At 31.6% G+C, this 22,562-nt stretch overlaps 1 protein-coding gene and 1 pseudogene across 5 annotated transcripts; one reads left to right on the forward strand and one right to left on the reverse strand.

Annotated features, from left to right (window-relative positions):
* The first annotated feature begins 6,988 nt into the window (after window positions 1-6,988).
* On the forward strand, window positions 6,989-8,044 carry LOC111314787 (protein SMALL AUXIN UP-REGULATED RNA 12 pseudogene; annotated as a pseudogene). The gene has a single exon (XR_016330640.1). The product of XR_016330640.1 is annotated as a protein SMALL AUXIN UP-REGULATED RNA 12 pseudogene (transcript).
* A 5,224-nt stretch (window positions 8,045-13,268) lies between these two features.
* Window positions 13,269-19,808, reverse strand: LOC111315306 (filament-like plant protein 4). Of its 4 annotated transcripts, XM_089749094.1 has the most exons (7): window positions 19,599-19,808; window positions 18,385-18,540; window positions 18,093-18,210; window positions 17,656-17,875; window positions 15,098-17,552; window positions 14,912-14,969; window positions 13,269-14,061 (listed from the first exon to the last, which is right to left on the reverse strand). In XM_089749094.1, the coding sequence occupies exons 3-7, from the start codon at window positions 18,186-18,188 to the stop codon at window positions 13,612-13,614; spliced, it is 3,279 nt and encodes a 1,092-aa protein (XP_089605220.1). In that variant the 5' UTR covers window positions 18,189-18,210; window positions 18,385-18,540; window positions 19,599-19,808; the 3' UTR covers window positions 13,269-13,611. The 4 variants fall into 4 exon arrangements, with proteins under 4 accessions (XP_089605220.1, XP_022772666.1, XP_022772667.1 ...); XM_022916931.2 differs by lacking the exon at window positions 18,385-18,540; XM_022916932.2 differs by having other exon boundaries at window positions 18,093-18,540.
* Window positions 19,809-22,562: the final 2,754 nt, after the last annotated feature.

A 22,562-nucleotide genomic window follows, 5' to 3' on the forward strand; every position in this document is an offset into this window, starting at 1 on the left:
CTAATATGTTAAAGGGTAAGATGACTGTGGGATTGGTTGGTATTTGTAAGGTGAGATATTATTCACTACAATATAATATAAGATTGATAACCCCTAAACTGTTATCTATCAAAACTCACAGCTTGGATTTCAGTCTTGTTTTTCCTTAGGGCTTTTTTAGTGGGAGCTTTTTCTCTTTCCAACTTGATTCTTAATGGCATTCTCAATGATTTTTCCTGAAATCATCATGTCAGCGAAAATTTTTGTTGCTTCCCTACCATTATTCATAATAAAAAGATTTTAAAGTGCTAACAAACAACACTGTGATCTCTTTTTTAATTAAAAAAAGTTACACTTGAGTAGCTATGTCCCTCCACCTCTAGGCATACTCCTTGAATGATTCAATTATCTTTTTCTTCATATTCTATAAAAACAAATGATCAGGAGCTAATCAATCACATTAAAATGATAAAGAGAGATTTTTGAAATTTAATTCCAGAATCAACTGACATTTGATGTGGTGAGATTGTCGGGATTTAATTCCATAATCAATTCACATTAAAATGATAGGGATAGATTTTAGAGATTTGATTTTAAAATCAATTCTCATTAAGACAAAAATCAAACAAAATCACGGATTTAAGAAAAGTTGATTAAGCATGAACCTCTATATAAACCTATGATCAAAGCAAAGGAGAAAAAAAGATTATGGAAAAAAAATTTTCAAAAAAAAAAAAGATTATTCAGAAACTCTGGAGAGAAAAAAATAGTTTGTTTAGCAACCAAGAGGTTTTAGGTCCTGGATTTGATTTGTTTAGATTTTCTAGAATTAGGATTTGGTGTTTTTAAGTTTGAATTTTTGTAGGGTTTTGCATTGCAAGGATTTATGGGTTTTGCTTTCTAGACAATTTGTTGGGTTTTCAAAAATTTCCTGTCAGCATTTGGGATTTATTCATCAATTTTTGAAAATCAGTTAGAGAGAAAGATAAAAGAATAACCATTTTAAAAAGAGAAGCATACTCAATTAATTCTGAAGAAAAGCTGAGTTGTGTGGTTTTTATACTTTCCTAAGACAACATCATTTTGGATAAGCCAGGATCCACGCATTGACCCGAAGAATCATGGGCCACCGTGTCCTAACCCAACCCGATTATAGGTTTTTTCTTTTTGATTTGATTTGATTTTTTTTATTTTATTTCTAACCCATTTTTTATTATTTTATTATTTTTTGGTTTTTATTTTAAAAAACAAAAAAAAGAATTATTTTACCACTGATTTTTTGAAAAAAAAATATATTTCAAAAAAAATCTTTTTGAAAAAGAGAAAAAATCTTTGTAAATAATGTTTTCAAAATAATAAATAAAAAAAAATTAAAAGGTTTTACTGCTCTAATAAAATTAATAAATTATTTGGTAAAGCAAAAAAAAAAAATAATGATGATCAAGGCTTGGATAATTTGAAATCAAACTGGTACAATCCATTGGAAGGATGTTTTGGGGGTGTTACAACCTTTCTCATACGCAACCGACTTCCAAACGTAACCTCTATTTTGCATATCAACTTCAATCAAGAGGTCAATCATACCTAATCAAAAAAGATTGGTGACGACTCCCTTTCATCTATGTCTAGCGGTAGGTCTACGAATTTATACGTTATGACACACCCTATTAGGTCCAAGCCCGAAACTAATTAGGCCTGGCTCAATGAAGTCCAAACTTTGAGCTCAATTATTCATTCTTTATTTATTTATTTATTTATTTATTTTGGTTGATTATTCATTTATTTGTTTTCTTGTTTATCTTTGATTTTTCATTTTTTTTCATTTGATTTATCTCTAGCTTTTCTATTAAGATAATAACAAGATAATAGTAATAAAAAAAAGAGTTAAAAAATTAAAATAATAAATATTTTATCCTGAATTGGTGTTTGTAGAATTACAGATGGATTTAATTTGTTAACAATAAATTTTATGTACTGTGACAATAAAAAATCCTGTCAACGGTGGATTCATGGTTAATCAAAATCTCTTCTGTTTATTTCCTATAAATACATACTGAATCAAGATCTTATGGCCCGACCTGAGCGCCAACTCGTTCTGCTGACTCGTGTTCCAGCCATGTCTATAGCCAAGCCAAGTCGCATTTCTAAGCGACCATCTATGTCTCCAGCCAAGCCATTCCAGCCTCCAAACTGAGTCAATTTTTTTGGTATTTTTTATTTTTTTATTTATTATATTTATTTTATAAGTATTTTTGCATAATTAAATTTTAAGAAAATTAAAAATATAAAATAGAATAAAATATTTTTTAGAATAAATAATAATTATCCAATGATGAAATTTTTAAAAATTTCAAATGGTAAATTTTTATAAAATTCCTAGGTGAGAAATTTTTTTTAAAATTTGTCTCAAATGGTAGAATAATTTAGAGAAAAATTCAATAATAATTTTTTTTATTTCTATTTTTTAAAAAAATAAAAATAAAAAAATAAATTTAATAAAATTTTGGAATTAAAATGCTAATTACCCAATGATGAGATTTTTAAAAATTTCAATTGATAAATTTTTAAGAAATTCCTAGTTAAGAAATTTTTTCTAAATTTGTCTCAAATGGTGGAATAATTTAAATAAAATTTCAATAAAAGTAATTGCATTCTTTTCCAAATAAAAAAAATTTTAGTTGAAAACATTTAATAATTATCCAATGATGAGAATCTTAAAAATTTCAAATGGTAAATTTTTTAAAAAATCTCTAGGTAAGAAATTTCTTTAAATTTGTCCTAAATGATGGAAGAATGTAAATGAAACTTTAAGAAAAAAGTTATCATATTATTTTCTTTCCAAAGATTAAAAAAAAAAAAATTCTAAATAGATCCAAATGGTAAAAAATTTAAAAATTAAAAAGAAAATTTCTAATTGGCCCAAATGGTACAAAATTTAGAAATAAAAATAAAAAATAAAAATAAATTTTGATGATGAAATTCTTAATAATTGCAAATTGTTGATTATCTAAAAAAATTTTAGGTGAAAAGATATTTTTAATTTTGGCCCAAATTATGGATGAATTAAATATGTTTTCAATAAAAAAACAAATATGATTAAATTTTTTCGATAACAGAGTCTTTTTAAGAAAATAAATAAAATTCTTGAATGCTCTTAATGTGAGGAAACATTTTTAAGAATTTCACCAGATTGATGGAGAAATCTTAAGAATTATTTCTAATATAAAATTTAAGATTATTAGAATCAAGACTTTAGGATAATTTAAAATAAAATGGTATCATCATTTGGATAGGCATATGTGCTATATCTTCTTCATATGTAACTGAACTCTCGAACTCTATTCTGATTAGTAGATCAAAACATATTCTTTTAAGGACCTTTAGTCAAGCTTAGGAGCTTCTTAAAATGATAGATTCATTAGGTGGCCCATCACACCTAGTTAAAAAAAATTTGTTGCGATTTCTCTTATTAAATTTAGCTATAGATTTACGGATCTATATGTTATAACATATGGTTTTGAAAAATTGTCGCTTTTGAAATTCCATTGAATATATCTGGTCGGGTTGGTTACTTCTAAGGGGCACATTCTCCTCCCTAGTTATTTGCCTCTGGTTTGTTAAGTATTCCTTTATATTTATAGATTGTGAAGTCGGTGTCTAGCTTTTTCTTGGTGGTTTGAAACATGTTTATTGCTGTCTATATATATTTCTCTTAAAGGAATGATTTCTTTCCAAGCAATTTGCATGACCCCCCATCTTCAGTTACGAGAACCACATTCTAAATATGGCTATCTATGGATATTTTGAGGGTAGATGGTCACCTGAAACCAATTACTTTTGTACGTTATTAACATTACTTCCATCTCCTTATCGTTCATGATTAACAAAACAAGGTAAACTTTCGAATTCCCCTACTCATCTTTTTGTTAAAATTAAAATGCAGAGAATTGGAGATCCTGGAGGAATATCAGGAACAGATAGATATGTATTCGGAGGGTTAAGCTAACAATTAAGCGGTTGGGTTAATCAGATGAGGCAAGGGACCTTAAATTTTTGTCTTAACAAGAAGGTTTGGGGGCAAAGGATACATGGCCTCCATGTGCAACCCTTTTAAAATGAGATCATTTTCTTCCCACCCTATAATACTTGCCTCGGTTCTCAAAGCCTATGATGACCACATCCAGGCTTTTGCCAATCAGGATATGACCAACCATATATAGTAACATTTAGTGGACAAATTTTCGATTGGAATTCAACATGTTTGATTCTAATTCCAACCAAAAGTTTTTGGAACTAAAATAAAGAAAATTTTACATGAATAAATCAAAGGAGTCTGTCCTCAAATTTGATAATCTTAGATATAATATGATATAAAAACGATATGAATTAAAGATATGAAGATAATACGATATAAAATTTTAATAAAAATTATAAATAAATTTAACAAAATTAAAAATATATATTTTATATTTTATATTTTTGTATCAACACGAATTATAATACATATTTTTTATATAAAATATAATATAAATACATAAATTATCATTATTTTATATGATATAAATATACGAGTTATCAAATTATTCATATAACATTAATTACGTAAAGAATTCATATGCCATCAATGTACTAATATATAGTTAATGCTATCGGTAACAAGCAGCGATAATGATAATATAAGATTATAAAGGGGCAGGGAGATTTGCAAGAGGGTACATGGACCAGACGTACCTAGTGGTACCAAAGCATTAACTAGAGCAAGATTTTGGTTAGAAATCAAGACCGGCTCTGGCTCTTTATGGACCATAGAACATGAGAGGGGAAAGAGATCAGAGATCCTGGCTGGATCATAAGGATGGGTCGATAGGGAAGAGACAAGTGGTTCGCATTTAATTTCTAATTTATTTCTGATTATGACGCTCATATTTGGTAGTTCGATCCGCTAGCCTAGCTTAAGGACCACACCATGCCAATTACCAAAGTCCTTAAATATTTACATACCAAGACTTTTCGAGGAAACGTACTCTTTCGTCCTTTTTGTTTTTTTTGGGAAGGGGGGTTTCGAATTAATGTCATTTAACTCTAATATGTTTTAACATAATTAAAAGTTAATTGATTAATTTACCAAGCTTGTCCTAATCTGTTTTAATAAATGATATAGTAATTAGAGAGAAATTGTCTATGGAAGAGTCACTTTCTAGATGAGAGGTATGTAGATTCTGGAAAATATGTAAATGCATAGCATGCACTTTCCGTAACACAAACGATTGCTTCAAAATGAGTAATTAATTTATAAATTATAATATAATATAATGCCAATTAATTTATTTTCATTATTCTAATTAGAGAATAGGATCCCTTTAAATTCTTAAAATTTTAATTGTAAATGTTAGTTCAAGTGATAAAAAAGTTTATTCATTTTTTTATTTTTTTGACTTCGAATTCATTAAGAAATCATTAAAAAAAAAGTTTTTCATATTTTGTTAGCTCAAACGTAAATAAATTTACGTAGAAAAATGTATATTTTAAATAAATAAAATCCAAACAAAAACTTAAAAATACCCATAATCATATTATCCAAGAAAAACAAAAAAGAATGTGATAACTTAATTTGCTTACTATTATATCTAAAGCAGACAATAAGAAAGAAAGAAAGAAAGAATTTGCCAAGCAACAAAAAAAAAGAAAAATAAAAAAATATATATTTTGGAGATCAATTAAATCAATAATAACATCTGCTATTGAGATTGTAGTTGAATTAAAGAGAAAGGGATGATGTTTGGAATAGCCAAAGTCTTCTTGCTTGATCTGCCATTAATTTGCAACACTGTGGTCCAGTGGGACATTTTATGTTCTCCCAATCTCACGAAAGATTCTTCAAATTTGTTGTACTGTTATTGCACGGCTGCTAAGGGTTGAATATGTCACCTAATGCCTTTGGAATTAGCTCCACACATTTATTGCCCAACTTATACGTAAGAAACCTTGGTTTCAATTTAATTTGGAATTATTTACTTGATAGAACCCTAACTATATCCTTGAACCTTGATCAAACTGATTGATTTCTCGATCCCAACTCTAATTAGTTCGTTCACGTAATTACTAGTATATATTCCTTATCTACATTATATCCAAAATCAAATCTCTAAGATTTTGCCTTCAATGCAAGGAATTGTCTAGAAAAATATAAATCATGATCTTATGATAAATCCCCACATTCCAAAGTTCTTAAGCAATGTGACATTTATTATAAGATCATGAGTTATTTTGATGGAATTATGTATTAGCTCACGACATGATAAAGGAAATGTTAAGATAAAATTGTTAGATGAAATTTTTACAATGTCGAAACCTGGAAAGAGAAATAAAGTTTACCAATGAATAATGAAATTACAAAAATATTTAATTATGTAACAACTCAAAATCCATTATGTATGCTAAGCAAATTGTTATTAGTTATGTCAACAGTGCCAGTTAAATTGATTAGAATCGGATATTTCCTGTAAACTAGACCTTAGCGAGGTTATTAATGAACCCCGAAAGTTCTTTTCACGATCAAAATAGAGGTGGAAATTGGAGATAAGCGAGCGACGTTGCAGATGAGACAAAACCAAGCAATTAAGCACCTAAACATCAACAGGCAATAAGTACTAACCAAAGTAAGACTAGTCGATTAAATGATGAAATGATTTTCAATCGATAGGGACATCAAAAACCAGCCAAAAGAAGCATGAAAGTTAGCTCGTACATGCATGTGAATCCTTGCTATTTCATCTGCCAATCGACTTCAGAATCACAAGCTTAAAAATTAAGGCCAAAATCCCACAGCAGCAAGTGGTGGTACTCCTTAGTACAGTTACCATTGACCTCTGAATTATAAACGAAGAAAAGGGAGTTTCACCTAATCAATGTCCATAATTCATTCACTTGATAACATTTTCTCTGATTAAATTTAAAGGTCGAGAAAATAGTGTACCAGTACAGAGATTTTTATTTTTCTCCAAGGCAAAAGAATATGAATCCAGGAAAGAGTTTAAAAGTAGACATAGAAAATTGAAGGGCCGGGCTACTTCTCGAGTAATAAAGTACACAGTACTTGAAGGCAAGAAAGAGAGAGGGACCACGATGTCCTTCGGGAGGGCTACATAGGGTGTGTAATCCCAATGGGGTTGCCTTCAGGCATGTCCAGTGAGCTCTCATGGAACCCAAAGACACCCACCGTTTGCCCTTCGTCCCTACATCCCCACATGACTTTGTTTCTCTTTCAAATTCTATTAGCTCACCATATATACCCCTTCCAACCCCCTTCTTTCTTTCAAACCACCTCTCATCTAAACTCTTCTCTCTTACTCTTTCCTCTAAAATCTAAAAAACATATAATCTTATTTCTCTTCTTTATTACCCCACAAGTTTTACAGTACTTTCAGAAGAAAATGGCGATCAGGAAATCAAACAAATTGCCTCAAACAGCAGTTATCAAGCAAATCCTGAAAAGGTGCTCCAGCTTGGGAAAAAAACAAAGCTATGATGAACAAGGACTCCCTTTGGATGTCCCAAAAGGCCATTTTGTTGTATATGTTGGCGAAAACAGAAGCAGATACATTGTTCCCATCTCTTTCTTGACCCGACCGGAGTTTCAAAGCTTGCTTCATCAAGCTGAAGAAGAATTTGGTTTTGATCACAACATGGGGCTAACCATTCCTTGTGAAGAAGTCGTTTTCCAGTCTCTAACATCCATGCTCAGTTGAAAAAAGCTAGCAAAATCAAGATAAAGACTGTTTAATGGTTAGGCTTTGATATGAAAACTATTTTTGGAGAAAATGATTAAGATGAAGCTACTTCATTGCTTCCTGATTAGATTTTCTCCTTTTTTTACGGAGTTGTTTAAACTCTGACCCCAAAACCCATGAATATTATTTAATTATCTGGGTTTTAGATTTGTAAATCCGAGGAAGTTCGAAAATTTTCCTTTCCTAGTTCAGGTGTGGTTTGTAAATGAACTACCAATGTACCCTGTTAACTAATATCCAGGATTTGGGGCTGCACGGTGGACCCCTTTATTTTATTTTCTCTCTGCATCTTTTTGCTCTCTTATCAGACAGATATGAAACGTTTAGATGGAATTTGTAAAGTCTTTTAAATGATTTAATAAAAATTTTAATTGATAAATTAATAGAATTTAATGTAAAAATTAATAATAAGTAATTAAATTAATAAAAAAATTATTTATAATTTATATTTTAAAATATTTATTTAACAATAAAATTTTATCAAAATTTTTATTAAAATATTTATATCAAAAATATATCAAAAAAATTTTTTTTTCAAAATTTGCACACTTAATTAATATAAAAGTTTTTTTTATTGATTTGATATTTTATTTAATTTTTATTTAATCATTTTAAATAAAAAATTTTACAAACTTTACCTAAAATCCTTTTTAAATCTTTTCCCTCCCATCCCAATCTGTCTCCTGCACGAACGAGCACAAGGCCCTGGATAGGCACACGCTCACCAGTTTTCATGGATTTGTCTCTTAGCTTTCAGTATTTTTTATTGCCTACGCCTCTTTCAGGTTAATTTAACAGTTAAAGCCGTTTAACGACTTTTAAAAACGATATCCAACAGACGGCTCATTAGAAATTTGGAATGTTTTGCCAGAGAGAGATGAAGGCAAAACTCTTGAAACAAAACAAAAAAGAAATGGTAGTCTGAGTTCTCTGTTCATTTTCAACCATAAAAACCAAAAAAAAAAAAAGGAAAAAAAAGTTAAAAACAAAGTGTTGATTGGAGTTTGGACTAATAATAAGAAAAAAGTTGAAGAAATTTAGACAATACATAGGAAGTTTTTTTATTCTATTACGGGTATTTTATAACGAAAATTTCATTGGTTAGCCAACTTTGTTTGATTTTGTTTCGGGTTATAATCTGAAAAGCCTGATAGTTTTTCCTTGTGTTTATACAAATGTAAGCAAAAAAGCGAAAAGCACTTCTTTCGATTGATCGTTTCGGACTTCCAATCCTGTGCAAGTTTCAGTTATTTTCCCACACGTGCAGATCAGTCTTTCTCAGCAGCATCTTCGCGTTGGAGTTATGTAAAATAGGTTTTTATCTTTTCCACCAATTTTTTCACTTGATTCCATAAAAAATCCACTTTTGTTACATGCATTTTTTACTGATCACCAACCTTCATCACTTAATCTCTTCCTTCAAATTACTCAAAAAAATGTTTAAACTACATTTATCAATCAACATCCATCTAGGACTGCCGTGTGAAGGGGACCCCCATAAAGAGGAAATCTCGTATATATAATATAGAGAGGGTGAACAATGGCCTCACTCAAGTCAAGTGGTGACCCACAAATTGGATGTTCAGATTGCTGATGAAAGTTTGATAGCTATAACACACTAATATATAGTTTTCACACGATGGGCAGCAGCCATAAGCCTTTAAATGAAGAGACTAGGACCTTTATCATGACCATACTATCATGCTTTTAGGACATAAAATTCCAAGCTGTTTCAATATTTTATTTGTGGGACCACCTTCAAAAAAAAAAAAAATGCTATACAGTACTGACTGGACTGTACACCAATGCCCTGTTTAGGCTGCTTTTGGCTTTTGCTTAAGTTTAGATAAATTGCTAAAAAGTTTCTGGCCATGGTGTGAAAAAAAAAAAAAAACAGGAGAAAAAGAAAAAAAATTTGAGAGTTTGGTGTTGATTTAAATGCTTAAAAACCTCTTACCCCTAAAAAAAGTAACAATAGAAGTAGAAATCATTTAATTGTTTCTTAGCAGAAGTTCAGTTGAAGAACATGGCTCTAACCGGGCAAGACGATAACATAACAAAACATTTTCCTGTTATGGTTCACTGGATCAGGTTTTGATTTCTTTTCGAAATTTTTATCCAATCATGAACTGACATGCAAATTATGGTTCTCAAATCTTACTATATATAATAGTATATATAATACTATACGTTAAACCTAGCTCTCTCAGCCCTCAGGTCTTAGCTGAATGGCTGATTTGTACATATTTTACTTTCCTATTTGTTTTACTCAAGCCATATATAAGACTTTGTTTTGTCTATACCTTAAACCTAGCTCTTTCTTCTTCATCTTTTACTTAGTACATGAATTAAACAATGTTCCTAATCTTGAGTAGTGATGGGTTAAAATGGCTTTGAAACATTCCAGATAAAACATCCAAATACACTCCTAAGAATGAGGGACCACCATCAATCAAATTCATAAAATGAAGACAGAGGTTCACATGTATAATAGTATGGTAGCTGATCTGTTTTAGCTAGAAAAGATTAGATTAAAATCTTATGAGTAATAAATTACAGTTGGCGAATCTTTTTTTTTTTTTCTACTTTTTTCTTCCATGTCTTTTCAATTTGTTAATTCATGCATAATCTTGTCTCCTCTAGTCCTTTAGTTCTTCCTATCAGTAAGCTTATCTTCGAATAAAATATCTGTAATGCACGTGCCTACTCATCTCTTTCTATCCAGAAACCTTCAAATTCAGTGTAATCTTCTGACATAATATGCCTATATACAGTCCATTTTATGGAAAATGATATTGCTTCAATAGATATAAAGCACAGCATAATACTAATATTAATGTTGATCTTAATTAATTGTTAAGTGTGCAGTTGTCATTTGTTTCAGATGACAAAACGTACGTGATTAATGGACAAAAAGCTTTAAAACCAATTGCTTAACGGCAAAGAGCAACTGATCAATACTGTGATTAAAACAATACTAAATATAAATATCAAAAGCACTGTGATAAACCATGATGATAAAGCTAATAATAGAAAGGTTTTGGATTATAATCAGCAGAACTCCATGTGCTTCCATCAAATCAAGTGGTTACAGTGTCACATTATGTGTTAATATTCTAACTAATACTGCATGATTGAAGGCATGCTTTTCACCTAAATCTTGATTAACCATAAAAATTATGGGAAGTGAATCAAACTGATCATGCGCAACTTAATTTGGGAGAAAAATTATTAAAAAAAAAAAAGAATCCAAATTATTATAGGAGCTCCTAGAACAAAGAAATCCAACGGGGAACCGATCACAAGTTGTGATAAAGAATTAAATGAAGTTTGAATGGATGATATTATTCATCTCCGCCACATTGTTTGATGTTGGCTGTTCGCAGCAGCTCCACTCGATGTTGTTATTTCACTGTTTTTAATTGTCTTTCTAAAAATATTTTTCAAAGTGTCGTATCAGAATTTTAGGTATTGCACAAGGAAAGCCACCTATGTTGGGAGGTGGGCTCTGCTGTAGGGTAGACAATGTTGTGGTTTCGAAAATATGTGGGTGTTTCTTAGTTATTTGAGATTTAGCCATGGCCTGCCTCTTAAACCTTTTTCTTTATAGTAAAGATTTTCCAACCATACAACTTGGAAAAGCAACTAAAATCTTTGATTACAACCAATAAGGATGGTTGAAAAATATCCTCTCAGTATTACTCATACACATCTCTGGAGATCTTGGAATGATTCTTACACATCTTTCTTTTTTCCAAAATTAAATTAAATGATGAAATTGGGTGAAAGAATATTTATATGAATATCTCATATTCTTATCAATTACTAGCATTTTATAAGAAAAAAGTAAGTTTGACTAGAAAGTAGTTCGTTCGTCAAAAAGCTCAAGTCTTGGTCAATTGGACTCCTATTCCTGTACATTGTACATGCACAATGGAGAAATTAAACGTGGGTGATTTATGATTTTTTGAGAAAATAAAAATGTTGCTCTTAATTTTCTTTGGTCAACCTCCACAATAAACTTTTTTTTTTTAATTTAAGATGAGAATTGAAGCTATTTGGACTCGAATCTAAGTCTTACAATATATCATAATTTCTCTTTTAATTTTTCAATCAAAAAGTTATTGGCACGTACCTTGTCATTAGAAAGTCTTTTTTTTTTAAATAAAATCATTATGAATTGAAGTTTGTCTGGCTGTACTGCATATTACTATGCATGTGGACTGTAGAGTACAGAGATCAGTCTGAAAACAATATTTATGGAATTCAAACCAAAATATTCCTCAACAAATTAATTTAAGTTCACATTTTTATCCATGATATTCTGTTTGGATGAGCTACATTCCTTGCTGGTTTGCTATTTGATTCCCCAATTCTACTGTGTTTTTCTACTTGTTTCCATATTAATAAAAGAATAATAAAATAGTACCTTAACCATATACCTTAAAGGGGAAAAAAAAAGTAAAGAATCAAGTATATGTTTATCCATACTTCCCATAGCATTATTCTACCGGCATTTCTCCATTCGAAAAATAAAAGCCAGCCACGTAATATAGATTCATGCGAGGATTGGATTGTTCTTACTTTTCTAACGGCTGAAAGATTGATGATAAGCTGACAAACATCCATGATTTCAGTACGCACAACTCGGGTCTGAAACAGCGTGTCATTTCTTCCAGCTTGAGCGACTTGACTTTGAAGTTAACGCAAGCCCAGAAACATATGGATAATAAACAACTAGTTCTCTGATGTGTTTAAGCAGCTAAGTTCAAGGTTCTTTGACCGTGACATAAAATATATGAACTGGTGGATCAAGTGTTGTATGCATGTGCTTTTGCTTTTCTGAGAGTCAAGGCAAGCTGCTAACGGCCCTGTTTTTGCCGTCAATAATAGAGCAGAGAAAAGCAGCCTTTAACCTGTGAAATGAGTTTGCATTCTTAACTATAAGCTGAGAAATTCTGGAAAATTTTTCTTCTGTTTTTGGGTTTTTCTATCTGATATTAAATGCTTATAAAAAAAACCCGAAGAGGGGTTGATATCATGACATTTTACTCAAGTAGATAAATCTCCTGGAATGAAAATATCTGTATAGATAGAATGGGAATGGCAACCCAAATTTGGGATATCAATCAAATTAAGGTTCAAAGCTGGAGTCTTGAAGTGCGAGCCCAAGAGGGCAGAGGGGACCAAAATCTGTAATGCAAATTGCAACTATCAATAATTCAATGTGCAAACTGTTTCTCCCATTCTTCATCCCTTCTAAAGAGTAAATTTTAGGTGGGCCCGGAAAAAATGGAAGATAAAAAGGTTAACATGCTGAAAATAGCTCTCTCTCATCCCTGCATGGCCCCAGCCCATTTAGATTTACAATTAAGGCATTAAACCTGCAAATAATCTGTCAAAAGTCGAAACCTTTTCCAGAAACACTAATTAAATTTGTTGTAGGATACGATTATGGAAAATGTATTACCTTTAAATTCTTCTCCGCTCTTTGGTTGCTTCAAAAGAAACTGCCAAATACAGTAATATTCAGAATATATTGAACAGTACAGAACTACGTCGCATTCACTTGGGCAAATAACAAAGGGGATTGAAGGGAGGAAAAAATATTTAATACAGATGGATGCCACATACAGTCGTTAGTTACAAAATTACTTTGACGTCCAAGCATCACTTCACAATGTGAAACCCATGAAAACACTTCGGCTACCAAAGTAAAGACCCCTCCTCGAAGCTGTTTCTAGCATCGAATAAGGAATATGGAGGTTTCTAAACTTTGGTTCTTCTTATTTTTATTAAGTTGCCTCCTCAATCATCAACTTTGATGCCCACGAGCTGCAGCTTAATGACCATTCTTCCCTTTGGAGGAAAAGAATCTGCTAAAGCCTCGTGAATGTTTCTCTGGCGTTGGGGTAGACGAGGTAGATGAAGTGCTTGGCATGGTAGACTTGTGTTTTAGATTATTTGAATTGATCGGTGATCTCAAAATGTTTGATTCAACATCAGATGGGCTGCATGGCATGTTAAATGACTCCATGGGGGACTCCGCACCTGTTCTGCTTGCATTGCCAGAAGCAGCAGTGTCTATCTCTGCCTGATCTAAGTCTTGCAAGTTCAATCCGCTGGTAGTGGGTTCGGCCTCATGGAAACCTTCATCCTTTTGGCTCCTATCATTGTATGGTGATCCCATCATATCTGTCTGAGGGCGCAAAGATTTCAATTGCTTGCCAAGAAGGAATATGGTTTCTTGACACTCTGCTAATTTCTCTGCTGCAGCTGCTAATTCTTTCTCCTGTGATCGACATAAAACAATCTTCATTCAGATGCCTTATATTTGATTAAGCCTACCAACAAACTATAGCCAGCAAGAATCATGACGAGCAATTGTGGAAGTAAAATTAGAACCTTAAAAGGTGGAAGAATAATTGTACAAAAACTGAATTGTGCCCTGGTTGCAAATAACAAATTAACCATTCATTGACAACCTAATATATTATGTGCAATGGTTGACCTTCAAGTAGAGACTATATGGGGGGGATGAAAGACTGGGTTGCCACTAATGTTCACTGGGAGATTAGTTATATTGTCAACAAGCTTGGCTTTTATGTTACGATAATTAGTTGAAGACTTATTGCCCCATAAGAGCACTTAAAATTTTTATTATTTGCCTTTCTTTTATGGTTATATGTTATTTCCATGTTACACTTAAAAGGAATTATGCTATGCTACACATTTTAACAAATTGAAGCAGCAAAAACAATGTATAAATGAGCAAAAGTTTCAACAACAAATATGAAACACAAGACTACATAACTTATAAAAGTGAAAGTTAAAATTAAAATTCATGTGAATTGACTTAAAGTTCTAGAAAACCACTCTATATTATCACTTTTAAAAACAAATAAACATTGGATGCATGGAATTTTTAAAGGCAATACTTTAAATATCTGTCAATGCTTTAAGAAACTACTATGTCAACTTTGTTTATAGTATTTTCTTATTTCAGGAAAATGGGACAATTTAGAAGGATTCTGCAGCTCGTGGATGCATGGATATTAGGTATTTATTAACACTAATATTAGATCTCAAAGTGGGTCCAAAAGGACCAGTTTTAAGAAACACAAGATGAAATATAGCCTCACCTGCTTACTCTTGAGGTCATTATCAGCTGCTGAAGAGCAAACAAAACAGCTCTCGTTCCTAAAAGTGATGGAAAACAATTATGTTAGAGATAATTATATGTAAATTCACTGGCATATAAGATCACACAACAATTAGTTGATACTTGATAGCAACTCTACATCAAATACAAAGAGTTTGATACTTACCTTTGCAACTGCTCTTCTAGTTCCTTACATCTGGCTAAAGCATCATGATGACTTCCTTTTTCATCTTGAAGCTTATTTTGCAGAGTTTCTATTTTTACCTGTAGAAGGTTCACCTCAGTCTCTAACTCCTCTGCACGTGTTTCAAGTGATCTATATGACTCTGCCATGCACTTGAGCTGTGTCTCAGCCAAGCTGTTTGACTTTTGAGCAGAAGCCAATTGAAATTTAGCTTCTGCTAGATGCTGCTCGGTTTCATGTAACTGAGACTTAGTCATCTCCAGATTTTCAGTAGATCGGGAAAGATTCATTGCCATGTTTTCTTTCTCCAACTTCAATCCCTCGAACTCTTCTGGAGTGAATTTGCTCAATTGTTTTGATTCATAGTGCAAGACCAGGTTTCCATCATCAGGAACCTCAAGATTGGAAGTTGGATTTGAAATGTGAGCACAGCCATTTTGATATCTTCCTCCTGATGAATCCTTTTGAGTTACTTTATTTTCTGGTAAAGCAACCTTATCTATGCAATGAGGACTATTGATTTCCACTTCATTACCCTTGTAGCCAAGCACATTGAATCTTAGTTCACAGGCTTTGGCTAAAACGGTAGAAAGATTGAAAATGAAATCATCCAAACTCACATTGCTGCATAAGAACTTATCATAGGTGACAGAGAACTCAACAATTTTTTGGCTTAATCCATTGCCATCAGAAGATATGTCATCAACTGATCTTGCTTCTTTTCCCAGGGACAGTACAAAGTCATGAATCTGAGAAACCGCAGCAGCTAATTCTTGACTTATAATTTGCACAGTTTCTGAAGTCACCATATCACCTGGGGACTTAGCAATTTCCTTCTCTGCAGTTAAACTACTATCTCCAGGATAAGCCTGTCCATTGCATGTGCCATCAGAGTCATGCACTTCCTCAGAGATACCATTTACAGGGTTCTGGCTCAGGGTGTCATGTACATCCTGCACAGCGCTTTTGATGTCCTCCAGAATTTTCTGCACATCAGCATCCTTAGACATTGATTCAAGCACCATAGTGAGCCTTGTTTGAAGCCTCATAACGGGCAATTTGTCTGCATCAGATCCAGGATACACTACTGACAAATCCATATTTGAAGATACATGATTTACTGATGGAGATAAATCATGCTGCTTTTCAGACTGGAGTTCCTTGCAAGATATCTCTCTCGAAGCAACACCATTAACAGTTTCAGAAATCTTATTGGTGGTACAACCTGAAATGGTGATTGCACCATTTGCAGTTGAATCATTTGAAGAACAAGCCAACTTCTCCATCTCAAGAAAGTCGTCCATAAGGTCCAAGTGCTTTGCATTTTCAGTTTTATTTGACTTCTCAGTGCTCTTTTCCTTCTTGAATTGTGAGAGCTCGGAGATCAAAGCTGTTGCCCATGAATCGGCACAGCTCCTGTCATCATCATTTCCATCTTCAGATACAGATGTCACACTCGGTGGATTGCTAGCATTTTGACTTGAGTATGGTTCAGCAGGAATCTGAACAATCGCTTTTGAGGGACTTCTTTGTTGGTTGATGATGGCAAGTTGTGCTTCTAATGTCTGAAGCTTGTTAGACGTTCTAGCACACAGATTCCTAGAAGCCAGTAATTCACTGTTACACTTTGCCAAAGCTTCTTTCAGCATCTTTGTTTCTTCTTCCATTGCCAATAAACGTTCTCTGAGAAACTCATTCTCTTTATGGAATTTCTGTGCATTGTCAACAGAAAAGTCAGTCACAGTGGACAGATGTGGAGTAGAAGGCATGACAGGAGACCTCTTTAGTCGTGTATCTCCATAATCCCGTCCTAAACTTTCAACCTCTAGCTTCATTTGGGCAAGCGCAGCAGGACCTGGCAACTTTTTCCTCACAAGACCACGCAATCTTTGGCACTCTGCTTCTAGCTTTGCTATCTTTTTGGCACCCTCCATATGCTGCTTGTTAGCTGCTTCTGCAGACCTCATACTCATATTCTTTTCTTCATTACGAATTTCTAACTCTTTGGAAACTACATGGAGTTCGTACTTCAGTGAATTTATTTCCCTTTCACATGATTCAATATTACCCTTCAAAATCTCAACCTCTGCCTCAGCTTGTGATTTTTCTTCATTAATCTTAATCAGCATGTTAGAACGTTCTTGCAAGGACCTTAAAATTGCAGCATTTTCAGTTTCAGATTTAAGCAGCTCTTGGTCTAAATTAGCTATCTTAGCTTCAAGATCAAGCTTAATCTTTTCACATTGCTTGTTTTTGCTAATTGCCACATCTTGCAGCTTTTGGTCGTGTTCCTCCTTCAGATTTCGGATTTGCCTCATGCACTCTTTAAGAGCACCATCCAAATGCGATGCCCTATCTTCAGCTGTGAGCTTCAAAAGTGTAACCGATTCCAGGTGATTTTTCAATGCCAAGGCCTCTGCTTCAGCTTTTTCCCAACCTATAGCAAAACCAACAGCAAAAATTGAGAAAAATTCAGACCAAAATTAATTGGAGAATTTTTAATCTTACATTAGACTTCCAACGTTAGAACATATACTGACCTGAGACTGCTTCTTCTGCAACTTTAGTATGCTGTTTCACCAAGTCTTCCTTATTAGTAATCTCAGAATTGGCTGCAGAGAGCTTTTCATTCAAGTCTTTAATCTCATCCTCCAATGTCTGAACTTGTTCTTCATATGTTATTAGTTGATTCTCCAAATCAGTGAGATGTGAATATGATTCCACGGAAATTTGAACATATTTTGATTTTTTGTAGTTATCCTGTTCAACAAAAATAACCACAAAATTGATATCAGATAAAATAGCTCAATAATTTAGACCAAAAGCAGATCCAGATCTCTGCTCCAGCTGAAATAATGTACTATGAATTAAAAATCCAAAATTACAAGAAAATAACATAGATGAATAAATGGAAAATTCTTCAAGCAAGCATGTTTGATGTGTTCTAGTCAAGTTAAATTTTGTGGAAAATGCTTACCCAATCGGCTTCAGATGCAGCTGAAGCCAAAGTAGCAGCAGCAGCGGCAGCAGCTTTATCAGATGATTTTTTCTTCCAAGGCCAGCGGCGGTCCATTACTTAAATCCCCTTTTATCGCCTAAGTCAAGAAAACAATATAATTTGTTAAGAAAAGTATACAAAGAAAAGGAGTAAACTGAAACTATACATCTTAAATAGCAAGTTAAGCTGTTAAAAATAGAAAGTACAAACATCAAAGCCTCCATCCAACCCAAAAAAGTAGTATATGATTAAGGCTACACATTACAGCCACCTGATTGAAGTCATGTTAGGAATATTACTCTCAGATAGGTTTCCAATGATTGTAACTAAAACAATTTCCAAACCATATTCAATTTCCTTAAAGGACATTCAAAGACCATAAACAGAAACAATGTCCCGCGACAGCTAATTGCCTCACACATTCAGCCTGTAAAACATATAAAGGGCAAATAAAACACATACCTTTAGACTTTGAAGCAACCCAACCTCCCAAAGACTAATACCAAGTATTAGAAATTCATAGAGAAATAACAAGAATTAAGAAAAATAAAACATTAAGAATGGAAAGCTGTTAAGATATGAAAACCAAAATTACAACTAATCATGAGATTAGGTAGCATTTATTGTCAAGAAATTCTAAAAACAAAGTCTCCATTGCTTCTTTATTGGACATTTCATTTTTTTTTCTGGTTTAGATCATCAGTGAACTAGAATTCGCTTTGACCTTGTCAAATAATAACACAGGTGTCACAAATCGAAATTTTCTTTTCTTTCATGCAACATTTTCTCAGCCACCAAACAGAACATAATGTGATGGGAAAATTTTGGAAGCTTGAAAATGTCCAAAGTAGATTGTACTGCTAAGAATGAAGAACAAGCAACAAGTAAGATTGTCACTATTTCAAGTGTTGCAATTGAATCAGATGAGATTGCATTTTCAAGCCAACCAAGTTCGTCAATGGATTCACTTCAAATGCAAAAGCTCTTTCCATATCAATTAAACGAGACAGATTTCGATTGAAAATGTAAAAGAAAACGAAACCCAGAATACATTTTCCATTCATAAACAAATTAGATGAATTAAAATTCAGTTTTTTTCATTAAAATAGAAAAAGGAAAAGAAATTTACTAAAGGCAATGAGATTTAAACTAGAATTAGCAAATAAAAACTGGAAAGAAACAGAATATAAAATGCTTGAAATGGAAACCTCACCGACAAAAATAGATTAAAAAAAATCTAAAAAAAACCGTTGAGAGAAAGGAAACATTTTACTCTGCAAAAAACCGGACACCTGTCTTTCAATGAAGAAAACAAAACAGAAACAAACTAAGTGCAGAAATAAAAACAAAATCTATTTTCCATTTCACTCACTTCTACTGTGCTCTCACCAGTAACATTTATAGTCAAACCAAAAAAAAAAAACTAAAGAAATCAATCAGAAAATGAAAAAAAAAAATCCACATTATTACATAAACTTGACTTACCTTCAGAAATGTAGTTTTAGAAAGTTGTTTGAGATTTAAAGATTAAAATCCAAAATTGAGGTATTTTTCTTTTTCTTCTTTTTTGTGAGCTAATGATCAAGGTTTGAGAGAAAGAGAGAGAGAGAGAGAAGTGGCATCAATGGCGGTGGAAGAAAAGGAGGAGAAAGAGGAGATGGAGGGAGGGCAGGAAGTGGTGGTGGAGTTGGGTAAAGTGAAAATATTCCAGACTTAGGTGTCACTTAAAAAGCCAGGACGTTTGCAAGAGTTCCAAATCCAATCACCTTTTAAAATCATTATATTTTTCTGAACAAATAACAATAAAAAATAAAAATAAAGGCAACAAAGAATGAGAAATATTTTATTATTTTGAAAAAAAAAAAAAAAACTTAAAACCAGTTTTTTTTTTCTTTTAACTGTAGCTCAAGGTTTTGAGGACCAAAATTGTTATACTATTAGACGAAATTGGCCTTAGAAAAGTAAAGAATGACAGATAAGTCTTGTACCTTTGTGCTAGAAGCGAGCGCTGAGCTGTATGCGATATTTGGAAAGTTCTGTTTCTGATTTTGTGTTTTGTATATGTTACGACTTCGGAGTTTGGACCACCGTCACCACTCACTACAGCTCATATGGTTTAACAAGTCTTGTCTGCTACCATGCTCCGCCGCTGCATGCTGCTGCCATGCATCACCACATCTCGACCGTTCTTTACTTGCGGCATTCTGCTCTTCGGTTTAGGTGGGACATAATGATCGAAAACTTTGCCTAAAAAATCTAGACCCGAGGAAAACAACTCCCTATTCTTGACAATTAACAATACATTAATTAGTTTCTCATATTCATTGGAAACTATTAGGTTCGATTAGATGCTAATAAACCTCAAAATTGGAAAGTCTATGCTGATTTTTTTATGATCACCCTAACAAAGACAATTATTTTTTTAATGAAGTTCCTAGATACAAGGAGAAAATATGATTATAATAAAATATTATATCTCATACAAAATTAATAAATTTAATTAAATAAATAATTGATAAAATTTAATTTTAATTTAATTAATTTAAATTATCACTTTAAAAATGTGATATTCAATAATTTTAAATTTTAACATATATGACACGTTTTTTATTTTTAGGTCATGATTTTTTTATATAAAAAAATTAATTAACGTATTAAACAAATTTGATATAAAATTAAATTAAATTTAGATAAGATTTGAATTTAAGATGAAAAATCCTGAAATTGACTTGCATCCAAAATATAGTTTTGCATGGAACTTTGTAATGATTAGGTAATTGTGTAATCGTCATTACCCGAATGGAAAATAAAGGTAGAGGAAGGGGAGTCGACATGATGGAGCGAACTTGACAAAAGTAGAAGAGTACCGGTTGGCCTGCTACGGAGACAGAGCTAACCTAAAAAGCTTATCGAATAACTATTACAGGAAGGGTTAGCTCACTTGAAGTCACGTACGACCAAAAACATACATGCAGGCACTTCAGCTGAAGAACTTTTTTTTTTTTTAAGATATCTTTCTTAATTATTTCACTGTACGTATTCATGAGAAAATTACATAACAACTTTCCCATGGGAAATTATATTATATCACAACTTTAAATATAAGCAAAGCTTTTTTTTATACAATATCACGGATGTTTTTTAAATTATAATAAAATATTTAATATGTTATTTGAATTTAAAATTTTGTTGATATAATATTTAAATTATAAATTTATTAATTAATATATTATATTAAAAATTATTAAAATCATAATAATTTTAATAAAATTAAAATCTTTCAGATACACCACAATTCTCAAATGTATAGCAAAAGAGCTATCCCACGATATGAGATTAGGCTTAAGTCCCTACTTACCCTCACAAAGCAAGTCTATATAAGAATTTAATTTTTTGATTAAAAACGACAACTTGTTAAAATCATGATAATTTTAACAAACATACAATTTTATGTAATTAATATTCACAAATTTTAACTTTTCTCACGTGAAAAAGCCTTTCCATGCGGTTTTACACGCTTTTGTCATAAAATTTTGCTTTAATAATTAAGATTTACCTTTAAGATGGGCAAGATATCATTTTCATTCCAAAAACAGAAAAGTAAAAGGAGAAAAAGGAAAAAACAGAATTTATAGACCAAAAAAACCTATTGGCAGTTAATTCCCTCGCTGTTATTAAGCCAACTAGCCAAAGCCGACCTATGTGGCTGAACATGATTATATTTAAAAATGGAAAAAAAAAATAATTCCCAAATATATTTTCAAATTTTAGTAAAAAATTAAATTAAATTCTTAAATTTTTATTGTGCGTAAGTCAGACTATTAAAAATATCAATCTTATTCGTATCTAATGAAAATTTTGATTTTTTATTCAAATGGAGATATATATTATATTATAAGTATAGAGATAAAAATGAATATAATTTTAAATTTTTATTAGGCACAAAAATTGAGATAAATAATATAGCATCCATCCCGTATCCTACATATATTTATATATATTTAATAAATAATTTTTTTATTAAATAATATAAATTATTATTTTAGATTAATTAAAATTAATATATTTTATTAAAAATATATATTAATATATATTTATAAAAATTATTTAAATATACAAGATAACAATAAAAATAAATTTTTTATTTTTATTTTTTAAAATTATAGGTATAAAAATTACTTATATTCATTAAATATCCATAAAAACGAGAATAAAAATAAATTTAAAATATTTATTGGATATGAGTATAGTGGTGAATATAATATGAAAATTTAAGAATATAGATAAAAAAATCTTTAACCTCTTCATACTTTTTTTTATTGATATCTCTGCATATTATAATATTTTTTATAATTATAATTATATATTTTGAAAATCATTTAAAAAAATCTTTATACTTTTTTTTTTCGAGATTAATTGAATAATGGCATAATGCATGGAAGCGGGGTG

The sequence above is a fragment of the Durio zibethinus genome, chromosome 20 (genome assembly GCF_047325235.1).
Source record: "Durio zibethinus cultivar Kanyao isolate XHJ-2024 chromosome 20, ASM4732523v1, whole genome shotgun sequence".
Classification (NCBI taxonomy): domain Eukaryota; kingdom Viridiplantae; phylum Streptophyta; class Magnoliopsida; order Malvales; family Malvaceae; genus Durio; species Durio zibethinus.